Raw genomic sequence first — 12,397 nt, forward strand, 5'->3', positions numbered from 1 at the left:
CCAGCACATCCACGCAGAGATGTCCTAGTGGGGTTTGTTGGTGTCTTGGATGTCACCAGTGGAGTGGAAGGTGGTGGTGGCCATCTCCTGGTTCCCAAAAAGGGACATGCCCAGGGCCTCTGGGACACCACAGGACATGGGGGTCACACAAGCTCAACATATTCCTGCCATCAACCCTTCTACCCCTCAAATTAAAGGGACTCAAAATAATCTATATAAAGCACAGGGGGACATGCAGCTTGGGGACAACCCCCATCTGCAACCAAGAACAGTGGTCATCATGGAGCAACTGGTACCAGCGTGGGCAAGAACTGGGCAGATTGGGACACCAGCCCCTGTCCCCCGGAAGCTGAGCAGCTCCGACTGGAGTTTGCATGAAGAGTGAGTTACTGGAATATTTTTACCCAGATGCTGATTTTCATGCTCCCTCCCATTGGCCGGGCCGCAGTTCCCAAAGACCCAAAAGCAAACACGCTATTTTTAGAGAAGAGTTCATTTACTGGAGCCATTCCCTTTGAAATTCCTCACCCATCCTCTCCATGGAAACCAAGGGAGCCCGGAGAAACAGCCCCACCGGGACCAGCCATCAGAGCTTTAAAAAGAGCCACGTTGAGGGAGAGGGGGTGGAAGTGGCTGATTTTTCTTCTCCAGACACATCTTGGCCCAGAAACACCATGGTGGAAATTACAACATACTTGATTTAGTGGGTTCTGTCTGTGTAAACTGGGCTTGATGCCTTCAGGAGAAGATGTTCTGGAAGATGGACCATGCCATCTCTGAAAATTATTCCTGGATAGCTAGTGAGGGCTGTTATCTTGGATGGGTGGTAGAGATAGGTAGAAGGAGATGGCTGGATGGGTGGATGGAGGTAGCTGGAGGTGGAAGGAGATGGGAGAATAGGGATGGAGATGGGAGAAGATGGATGGAGATGGGAGGAAATGGGTGGGGATGGGAGGAGATGGATGAAGATGGCTGGCTGGCTGGAGGTGGATGGATGCACACAGATGGAGATGAGTGGATAGCAATGGATGGATGGATGGATGGATGGATGGATGGAGATGGGTAAATAGGGATGTATATATCTATGGATGGAGATGGCTGGTTGGAGATGGATAAATTAATGGAGCTAGATGGATGGAGATGGAGATGGATGGATGGATGGATGGATGGATGGATGGATGGATGGATGGATGGATGGATGGATGGATGGATGGGAGGAAAGGAGTCTCCTCCACCACTTTCCAGGGGAAAGACCTGGGAGAAGGAGAAGAAACTCTGTACAGACCAATCCCCAGCGCTGCCCTGCTGCATCTTCCCTTCATGTGACGGCACCACCTTCTCCAGCCTGAATTTAGGAGAAGTCCTTGCTACAGCTCTGAAGCTGCAGAAACTGCCCTGTTGGGACCTGCCTGTGCCACGTGGGTGATGGAGCTCAGCAATGAAGTCACAGCAAGGGGAGACCTCGGCACATCACCTCTTTGGTCCCCCCCTCACGTAGGGCTCAGCATCCACAGGGAAACCTCCCGAAATATCCCCAGGAAAAGTTCTAAATCCCATCACCCCTGCACAAACGGACTAATGCCGCAGTGCAAGACCCTGGAAGCTTTGATCCTTCATCCCAGCTGCGTTTGGCTGGAGGGTACTAACACTTGCACATCTCAGAGATGCCGACCTGCTGCTTCCCCTGCAAGAGCAGACCAGAGATGCGGGCCACCTCCTCTGAGCAGAAGCTTTGGAGGCGTGTGATTTTGCACGGAGAAGCCCGGGCACGTAGCCCTGTGCACGCATGCGGGCAGGCTGCCTGGAAATTGCAGCCCGCCTGGAAATTGCAGCCCTGCACCGTCCCCGTTGCATCACTGGGTGTGTGCACCAGAAGCATCGATGTCCCTGTGCACCCCTGCACACACAGCAGCCCCCATCTACCCCTGCACGTGCACCCCTTAACCTCGAACCTCCCCGTGCAGGGATGCAGGTGCACAGTGCAGTGGCACTACTGGTCTCCCTGTTGCACCCCTTCACGTGCAAACAGCACCCAGGGATCTCCCCGTGCATTTTTGTGTGTTTGCAGACTGGCACCATCAACCTCCCTCCGCACCCTCGCACACGCAAACTCCTCGGCACCCTTCTGCACCCTTGCACCAGCACCCGGAACCACCCCGTGCCCCCCTGCCCAGACACCCTTGCAAAGAGGGACCTCTCCATACACCCCTGCACACACACCCAGTACCAGGGACCTCCCTGCGCGCCCCTGCATGTGCACCTATGCAACCAGGGACCTCCTGCACATGCAGCCCTGCACCAAGGACCTCCCTATGCACCTTTGCATGTCCACCCCAGCACCAGGGACTTCCCTGCGCACGCCTACATGTGCACCCCAGCACCAGGGACCTCCCTGTGCAACCCTGCATGGAGACCCCAACAAGAGGGACACCCCTGTGCAGCCCTGCATGTGCACCTGTGCAGCCAAGGCCCTCCTGCACACGCAGCCCTGCACCAAGGTCCTCTCCATGCACCCCTGCATGTCTACCCCAGCACCAAGGACCCCCCTCATGCACCCCTGCATGTGCACCCCAGCACCAGGGAGCCCCCTGTGCAGCCCTGAATGTGCACCCTAGCACCAGGGACCCCTCTGTGCACCCCTGCATGTGCACCCCAGCACCAGGGACCTCCCTGTGCACCCCTGCATGTGCACCCAGCACCAGGGATCCCCCCCTGTGCACCCCAGCACCAGGGACCTTCCTGTGCCCCCCTGCATGTGCACCTATGCAACCAAGGCCCTCCTGCACACGCAGCCCTGCACCAAGGACCTCTCCATGCACCTTTGCACGTCCACCCCAGCACCAAGGACCTCCCCATGCACCCCTGCATGTGCACCCAGCACCAGGGACCTCCCTGTGCACCCCTGCATGTGCACCCCAGCACCAAGGACCTCCCCATGCACCCCTGCATGTGCACCCAGCACCAGGGACCTCCCTGTGCACACCTGCATGTGCACCCCAGCACCAGGGACCCCTCTGTGCACCCCTGCATGTGCACCCCAGCACCAGGGACCTCCCTGTGCACCCCTGCATGTGCACCTATGCAACCAAGGCCCTCCTGCACATGCAGCCCTGCACCAAGGACCTCCCCGTGCACCCCTGCACATGCACCCCAGCACCTGTGCAGGGCCATGGGGTCTCTCTGCAGCCTGGAAGCGGAGCTCAAGCCCAGCCTGTTCCAGCCTCCCACCCTCGCTGCAGCCCCAGCACCCTGCCAAGAGCCTGACCTTTGGGCCAGGTGGCCACGGGCCAAGGCCAGCCCCCGGCACCGAGCTCAGCCCAGTGCTAACCCTCTCGCTGCGGGGCCGGATCCTGACCCCTGCCACCATCACAGAGCAGCCCTCACCCATGGGGTGCTACCCCGGGGTGTCTGGGCTCAAAGGATGGGTATCCTGGCTGGTCCATCCCCTCTGTCGGAGTTTGCTGCCTAATTAATTAGATTTTAATTAAAGCAGGGACAGGCATCAGGGATAAGGGACAAGGAGCAAAGGGGGGTGTCTCTGGGTGACACCAAACATGTCACCCAAGGGCATTCAAAACCTCAGCAGCGGGGAGGGGGCAAAAGTGGGCAGAGTTAAGGGGATTTTGGCACTGGGGAAAGGAAGAGAAAAAAATGAGCAGAGTTAAAGGGATTTTGGAAAAAGGGTGAGGAAAGGGACAAAAATGGGTAGACTTGAGAGGATTTTGGCACTGGGGAAAGGAAGAGACAATGATGGGAAGATTTATGGGGATTTTGGCGCTGGGGAAGGGAAGAGTGAAAAATGGGCAGAGTTAAGGGGATTTTGGCACTGGGGAAGGAAAGAGGCAAAAATTGTCAAAGTTGAGGGGATTTGGGCTGGTCCATCCCCTGGCCAGATTGGTTGGCCCCGTGCCACTTGTCCCAGCACTGGTCTGAGCCACTTAGAGGTGGCATCATCACCTGTGGGTCCCCCTGATGCTGGCCAACTTCTCCACACTCCATCCCAGCTCCAACCTCCCTCTGAAAGGCAGAAGGAGCTGCCTCCGTGCCTCAGTTTCCCCCCATCCCAGCATTTCGCTGAGCACGGCGGCGCCAGGGTTGCAAAAAATGGGTAAATCATCGGTGCAGGCACTGGGAGAGGAAAGCCAAGATTTACCCTTTCCCATCCTCCCCCCGCAACAGTTTTAATTATAGATTTTCAGTAGCGCCGAAAACCAAGAAAACTTCCAGCCGCGGCCCAAAACCTGGTTTCTATGGAGATTTATGGAAAGGGAACAGATGGATAAATAGGGCCAAAGATGCCAAACTTTGGCCAAGGAATATATGGCCGATGCACGGATCTGGCTCTCAAGCTGACCCCAAAGTGAGGATGAGCTTCTGGAAGATCAACCACACCGGGGCGAGCTTGGAGGGAAGATGCTCAGGGAGCATGGGGGGTGTTTTACGCAAGCATTCCTGGGAATGTGACCCCAATGTTTCCCTCTGGGGATTCCCCTCCATCCCTGATGACTTTTTCGGGGTGCTCGGGGAGCAGCAGGTGGGGAAGGCAGCGGCCAGGGCGCCGGGGGCCATGTTCCCACGACTCCTGCACTCCCGCGAGGTGCTATATTTAAATCAATATTTTCCTGTTTAATCTGACCGCTGCTAAGTCAACAAACAGAGCATGGCAGCAAACATACCTAATTTTCCATCATGTGTTGGATTCAGCCATGGGGGAAAGAAAGACCGAAAGGGTTGTCAGCCTGGCATCCCGCTTATACCTCTACCAAGCAGCAAATGGACTCCAAATCCACCCCAAATGCTCCCTTGCTCGGTGCCAGGCTGCTGCACACGCATGTGCATGTCTGTGCACGTGTGTGTTGTCCATCCCAGTGGTTCATGGGATGCTGGAGGCAGAAAAAAATTTCTATCTTGAGGGGGTTTTTGGGTTTTTTTTGGTTTGTTTTTTTTTTTTTTTTAACTTGCTTTCTTGAAAGCTTCCTTTCTTCCTGCTGGCCGTGTGCCGTGTGCCGGAGCAGGACATGCTGCTAACGGCTCCTAGGGAATTAAAAGCCTCGTGCCTGGCATCAGACTCAGGGTGAAGGAGCATTTCTGCACCCAGGACGCCCTGGCCGGCTCCAGCCCCACAGAGGATCACTGGAAAGCACCCAGGACAAACAGTCCTGCCACCGAGGGAGAACAGCACGTCACCTCTCCCAGGCGGGACACGTCGGGCGGCCGGACCCGGCAAACAGCCGGCACAGCGGGGCTCACATCTGCCAAAACCACTGCCAAATCATGGGGGCTGGGAAAATATCTGGGGGGGGATGATGCTGCAGGGATGCTGGACCCCAGGAGAATATCTTGGGGGGATGATGCTGCAGGGATGCTGGACCCCAGGAGAATATCTTGAGGGGATGATGCTACAGGGATACCCAACCCCAAGAGAATGTCCTGGGGGAGAAGGATATGTCTTAGCAGAGAATATTTTGGGGGAGCATTGCCACACACTCGCCAGACCCCATTAGTAATCCCTTTCCAGCATCATCTGCTGGAGATGGACACCAGCACCTCACCACGACACAGGACGGATGTTCTGACACCCCAAAATCTCCCAGCAGCAATGACCATTTCCCCAAGCAGACAACCGACCTCGCGACGCTGGCCTTCTCCATCGAGTCAGGGAGGGGGAAAAAAAAATAAATAAAAAATAAAGCATGTTTCTTCACCGTCAGGCAGGGAGCACGTAAATCTCTGCTCCCAGCCAGCCGTCCCGGTGCCAAGTTATATCCGGTCCTCGATGCTCTCGCCTGTAATTAAAGCAACTCCCTTGCAGGGCTTGGTCCCCCCCCACCCCCCCAGCCAAGGCTGGTGCCATCTGAAATAAAACATCCCAGCTCCACTATATAATAAATCAAAAAGAGAAATAAAAATCCTGGTTTCAGTTATGTTATGGCTGCAGCACAAAGAAATTCAAAGGCAGGAGAGAGATTTGAAGATACAGCTGCGGCGTTGCCCTTAAAAGGGAAAATTCGCACCCTCTTCGCCGAGTCCGGCGGGTTCAAGCAAGGTGAGGAGCAGCACCCCTGAGGTCCAGCCCCGCGGGGTGGCCCGTGTCCCCGAGGTGACACTCGGCCAAACTGGGCTCCCAGTTGTCAGAGCCCAGTGCTGGAGTTGGTAAAAATCCACCCCCAAATGATCCCTAAGTGACGAGGATTGGGGGGGTGCATTGGGCTGCGGGCTCAGCAGAGCATCCCTGATACTGGGGCCACCACAGGGTGGGCACTACAGGGAGCTGCCTGAATAAGAAATATATTTCTATAAATTATTAATATAAACCCTACATTATATAAACTTAATATATTAATAATTCAGTAAGAGATATTTCTTTATAAAGAAATGCCACCAGGTGCACTGCCTGGCCTTGGGGACCTGACAATGTCCCCAAGGTGCCATCAGCCGTGGCCCTGGGAGATCCCTCGTTACCCCACTTAATTACAAGGCTTGACCCTTCAATAGCAGTTTTCACCCCAAGATCGGAGAGCACGAGCGCCTCGCTCTAAACTCATACATCAGTCAAAAACACTGCAAAATTCACCCCAAATTATTTCCAAGGATGTTTTACACGGGAGCCGAGAGCTCAGACACCAACGGCTGTTGTGGGGCATGGGGACAACAGCCGGAGATGGAGCTGGATGGGAGGCAGAGACCCCCAGGAGAATATCTTGGGGGAATAATGCTTCAGGGATGCTGGACCCCAAGTGAATATCTTGGGGGGAATAATGCTGAAGGGATGCCAGATCCCACGAGAGTATCTTGGTGGAGTGATGTTGCAGGGATGTTGGACCCCAAGAGAATAACTTGGGGGATATTCTGAGGGGATGCCAGACCCCAGAAAAATATCTTCGGGGGAAAATGCTGCATGGGTACCCGACCCCAAGAGACCATCCTGGGGGAAATGATGCTGCAGGGATGCTGGATCCCACAAGAATATCTTAGGGTGAGGAAGCTGCAGGGATGCTGGACCCCAAGATAATATCTTCAGGGAATAATGCTGTGGGGATGCCTGACCCCAAATGATTATTTTGGGGGGGAACGATGCTGCTAGGATTTGGATTTTGGAAGCATGCAAAAAAAAAAAACCCACCCCTGCTCCATGCAGCTCTGCCCTGGCCAGCAAGGGTTACACCGCCGGGCTCAGCCCCGGGACTTCACGCTTGGCTGCTGGCGGCTGTTGGAAGGGAACAGTCCAGCCCGTCCTCTTAAATCGGCATCAAAGCAGGGCGAGAGAACCCTGCCAGCCCCGCTCCCGCGAGCTCTCAGCTCATCCCCCGCGGGAACGGGTATTTCTGGGCTTCGCTCGGAGCTATTAAAAGCCCCGTGGGTGCCAGCGCTGCTGTGCCGCAGGAGGAGGCGACGCTTCCAAGCGCTTCCCAACACCAACACCCGGAGTGATGGGAACCCAAGTCCATCTTCGAACAACAGCCGAGGGGCCGGTGATGCCGAAAACTCACCCCAGGGAAGCCCCCAAAGCCTGCGGCCGCGCTTCAGGACAAGCAAACTGCCTCTGCATCCCCCCAAGCAGCATTAATTCTCTCGCAGACAGGACAAAACTTTACCCATCGATAAAAATTTCAGTGCATGCACAAGAATATTTTTCCCCCTTTTTCCCACGCTGCCAGCATGGCAAAGCCCACGGTCTCCGGTGGAGGGATGGCGATTTTCTGGGGGGGAAAACACTGATTTGCTCAGGAAGGGGGATGGCATGAGGAAGCCCAAGAAAAAGGACCATTTAAGCCCTTCCCACCAAGGAAAAGGCAATTTTTGGTTCAGCATCTTGAGTCCAGCCATGAGCACACCCATTTACCAGGACCTTATATAGCATACAGGGGATGCTATATATAAATATAGAGTATTTTAATATTTGTTTTTATTTTTAATATATATATATATTTATATATATATAAATAATATATATATAAAACCACCTTCTACCAAAATTTGGTGCTATTTAACCTGAAAACTGCCTCTTCCCACCCAAAAATTGCCTTTTTATTAGGGGGGTTGCTCCTACAAACAAGAGCTCATCCCCTTGCGACTACCAAAAGGGCTGGGTAGGCTCTTGGCCATCCAGCAGCATGTCCACAGATGGGAATTTGTCCCCAATGAGGGATACGTGAGGGACCCCCAAAGCCACCAATGCTCTGGAGGGGTCACGTACCCCGTGAAATGAAGGTGTTTGGAGGATGGATGCGCACTTACCACCTGCGGCTTGGTCCGGGGACCGTGTTCGTCGGGTGGCCGTGGGCATCGGGGCAGCCGGGGCGGTGGGGCAGTGGGTGGAGAGCGGGGTCCATCCCCGGGACCGGGGGACGCATCACCTGAGTTGAGGGCCAGCATGTACCGCTTGGTGACATCCTCCAGAGAAGGAGGTTGGAGGATCGGGAAGGATTGGCCGGGTGAGCGGCCGGCAGCCGGCATGGGGAGGTGGCTGTGGTGGCCGGAGGGGACAAGCGGCTCGGGGACGGTGATGGGGATGAAGGTGGCAGGCTCGCTGGTGTGACGGATGTGCTTGGTGGCCGGGCGGCTCTTGGCGAGGACGGCAGGTGCCGGCGGCGGTTGGTTTTCCTGGTGAGCTGCGCGGTTGGAGCGCTTCTTGGAGCTGCGCCGGGCGATGCGAGGGGACAACACATCAGCCAACTTGGGGTCAAAGCCATAACCGCGGCTGGTGCCCGGCGCTGCTGGTTGCGCCGAGAGGATGGGCTCGCTGCTGGACGGTGGGATGCTGGGCTCCAGCTCGCTGATGGCCTCGCCGGGACCTTCGAAGGCACCGGCCGGCAGCTCACTGCGGCGACTGGGGTCGCTCAACGACTTCTTCTTGATGGTCTTGCCGTTGCCCTTCTCATCAACGAGCTTGGCCATGGCACCGGGCTGGCTGACGATGGTTCGGATGAGGCTGCTGTAGTCCCGCGGCCCGTCGCTGCTGAGTGACAGGTCGCTGCCTGCGCTGCCCGCGCTGCCCGCGATGGCGGCGGGTTGGGGGATGCCTGCCTTGGCGCTCAGTGAGCCCAGGAGGTTGCTGTCGACGGAGAAATTCTTCGCCTCCTCCGCCACCGAGCATCTCCGGTGGGGCATGGGGTCACTCAGGGAGCGGTAGGGCTCGGTGCCACCCTCACTGCTACCCTCCAGCCCATTGGCACCCGCCGAGGGGAATTTACGGCGGCGCCGCAAGCTGCCGGGGGTGCTCGGCGTCTCGGATTTGCCAGCTGGAAGGTCTTCAACCGCCGCTGCTGGGTGAGCGGGCAGTGGCATTTCGGCATCACTGGCTGCCACCCCAGTGCTGGGCAGCGTCCAGGAGTCCACGGCTTCATGCAGGTCTTGGAAGGGCATCGCCATGGGCTCCAGCTCCGTGACGATGCCCTCATCTGTCACGCTCGACTCGTGACCCGACAGCTCCTCCACGGATTTCCTGCGAGTGAGGTTCTCCTCCGACTCCACTTCCTTCAAACACCGCGTGCTCTCCGCCCGTCCCCGAAGGGTCACGTCCGTCGTCCCTGTCCGTGCCACCACCTCGGCGCCCTCCACACCTCCACTGTCCTTCTGCTCGGCCGTGAAGCCGTAATCCTGCTGGGAACCCATCCTGCTGATTTTCTCAAAGACCTGCCTTGCCTCTTGGATGTACTGGTCCTGGATGACCATGGGGAGAGCATCCTCGTCCCCCCGCTGTCCCCCATCCGAAGCCACCCGGTCCTGGCTGTCGGTGGTGGCCAGGAGGAGCTCAGAGGAACTCTGCTTCATGGTGCTCTGTAGGAAAAGCCGCCGCGTCCCTGATTTTTCAGAGCAGGTGAAGGACTTGGCGCGACGCAAAGTGGCTGTCAGGTCCTTGAGTGTCGGCCGCTCGCCCGGCGCCCAGCGGGTGGGGGGCTGAGCAGCACCGCGACCGCCTAGGGAAGGGTTGGCAACACCGGAGCAGCCATCGGAGCCTCCGTCAAGGCCAATCCTCACCCCTTTCTTCTTCACCTTCAGCTCCGAGAGGTCTGATTTGAGGAAGCTGAGGAGCGTCAGGGTCTCAGTGGCGATGTCGGGGTTGGACAAGGACTTGCGGTGCTTGGCCCGCTCCCCTTCCAGCCCCGGCTGGTGCAGGATCTCACTCCCAAAGTCCTGTTTCACCTTGGCCGTGCCCTGTGGCAGCTTGGGACGGACGCGGACTGCCGGCTGTCCCCACGCCAGGCCATCGCTCGTCCCGAAACTGGGTGACCGATAGACGCCGTAACCCGCCTGGGGAGTCCGTCCTTGGTTGGGCCAACAGATCCCAAACTGTTCCTCTTCCTTCAGCGTCTCCGTGCTGGAGTAACGACTGCTGCTCCGCGACCCGCCGGGGCTGCCGAAGGGCAGGATGTTCACTTTGGAGACGCGGGCCACCACGGGTAAGGGGTGACGGGGGCCCACCCTCCCACAGCCTTCGGCCTCGGCGTCGCCACCCTCCGCCGGGCTCTCCCAACCACCGCTCTCCTTCTTCTTCTTCCGGGCGGCGCGGTGACGGTGGGCACCACTTTGCCCTTCGCCTTCGCTGCCTGACGAAGCACGGGGAGAAGGGGATGCCGCGGCTTCATCCTCCCCGTTGGAGCGGGGTGATGGGGAGGAGGAGGGTGGTTGCGGTCGAGTCGAGTTATGCCAGGAATGCGGGCCGGGCTCCGGCGGAGCTCCGCGGGGAGAACGGAGAGCCGGGTGCGGGACGCGGCTGCGGGGTGGAGGCGGCGGGGGAGCTCCCCGACCGCTCCCGTTCCCGACGGCGGTCCCGTTCCCGTTCCCACTGCCGGTTCCCCCCGGAGGTTGCCGGCAGCTTTCCCCGAAGAGTTTCCGCATCGCCGGGACGCTGGGCCAACGCGGCGGTTCCGCGTTTAACCCCGGGCCCGGCGGCGACGACGACGGCGGCGGTGGCGGCGGTGGAGCCGGGGACGGTGGTGGAGCCCCGGCATGAACCGGGCCCGTTGGCTCCGGCTCGGTAAAACGAAGCGAAAGCTGCCGTACCGACGGGGCCAGGCTGCCAAAAGCCCGGCCCGGTTGTTGCTCCGCGCTCGACGCTGAAACTTTCCTACCCGGGAAGAAGAAGAAGGAGGAGGAGGAGGAGGAGGAGGAGGAAGGCGGGGAGGAGGCGGGCAGGAGCCACCGACCCGCCGCTACCCCCCGGCCGCTGCCCCCCTCCGCCATTGTCTGCCCCCCCCCGCCGCCGCCTCCGCCCGCCCCCCGGCCCCGGCCCCGCCGCGCCCCGGCCCCGGCCCCGCCGCAGGCACCGCCCGGCCCCGCTCCTCCTCCGGGCTGCCAGCGGGCTTCATCCCTCCCGCTTTGTTTTCTCTCTCCCTTTTTTTTTTTTTTTTTTTTTTTTGGCTTTTTCCTCCTCCCTCACCCCCTGCTTTTTTATTTGTTGCATTCAAATAAACTTTCCTCCCCGGAGGCGTGGTTTCCTCCCGCAGAGGGGGATGGTTGGAGGTTTTGCCCTTTTTTTTTTTTTTTTTTTTTTTTTTTTTTTAATTTAATTTTTCAGTTTTGGGGGGGAGAGGAAGGTGGCCGCAGAGATACCCTCCTGCTCCCACACCAAGCATCCGCCTCGCATCCTTCCCCCCGCCTCAGCCTTCATCCTCCTCATCCTTTACCCCCCCCATCCCCTCCTCCTTCACCCCACCTCATCTTTCACCCCCCCACCACATCCCCGCATGCTTCACCCCCCCCCATTCTTCATCCTCCCTCATCTTTCACCCCCTCACCACATCCCCACATCCTTCACAGCCCCCCTGCATCTTTCACTCCCCCTGCATCCTTCACCCCCCTCATCCTTCACCCCCCTGCATCCTTCACCCCCCTGCATCCTTCACCCCCCCTCATATTTCACCTCTCCGCCACATTCCCGCATCCTTCACACGCCCCCCTGCATTCTTCACCCCTACTCATCCTTCACCCCCCCCAAACCCACATCCTTCACACCCCCAACCCTGCATCCTTCACCGCCCCCTGCATTCTTCACCCTCCTACAGCCTTCATCCCCCCCGACATCCCCACATCCTTCACCCACACCCTCACATCCTTCACCCCTTGCATCCATCATCTCCCCCACACATCCTTCAGCCCCCCTCATCCTTCACCCCCCTCTGCATCCTTCATCTCCCCCCCCATCCTTCATCCCCTTCCCTCCATCTCCTTCCAGCTATTTTTTTTTTTAAAGAAGATAACAGGGTAAATAAGCAAAAATTTGGGTGCCACCGAGAGATCCTTCCTTTTTCTATGGATTTCTCCAGCCCCTACTTTTCAATTCATCTCAGGGAAGGCAAAACACCTTGTTCCCAGCTTGCAAAGAGATCTGGCGACACACTGTCCTGCGAACAGACTTTCTCGTGGTTTTTTAGCATTGCCTGTCAGCGCTTGC

General features: G+C 57.9%; 1 protein-coding gene across 1 annotated transcript in view; it reads right to left on the bottom strand.

Annotated features, from left to right (window-relative positions):
• Positions 1-11,187, bottom strand: part of ARHGEF17 (Rho guanine nucleotide exchange factor 17) — a 34,752-nt gene extending 23,565 nt beyond the window's left edge. Inside the window, exon 1 of the mRNA XM_042793061.1 lies at positions 8,239-11,187. Coding sequence (XP_042648995.1) covers positions 8,239-11,187 — 2,949 coding nt within the window. The remainder of the gene's footprint in view (positions 1-8,238) is intronic.
• Positions 11,188-12,397: the final 1,210 nt, after the last annotated feature.

This window comes from Tyto alba, unplaced genomic scaffold, assembly GCF_018691265.1.
Source record: "Tyto alba isolate M040663 unplaced genomic scaffold, T.alba_DEE_v4.0 Super-Scaffold_2, whole genome shotgun sequence".
NCBI classification, from domain to species: domain Eukaryota; kingdom Metazoa; phylum Chordata; class Aves; order Strigiformes; family Tytonidae; genus Tyto; species Tyto alba.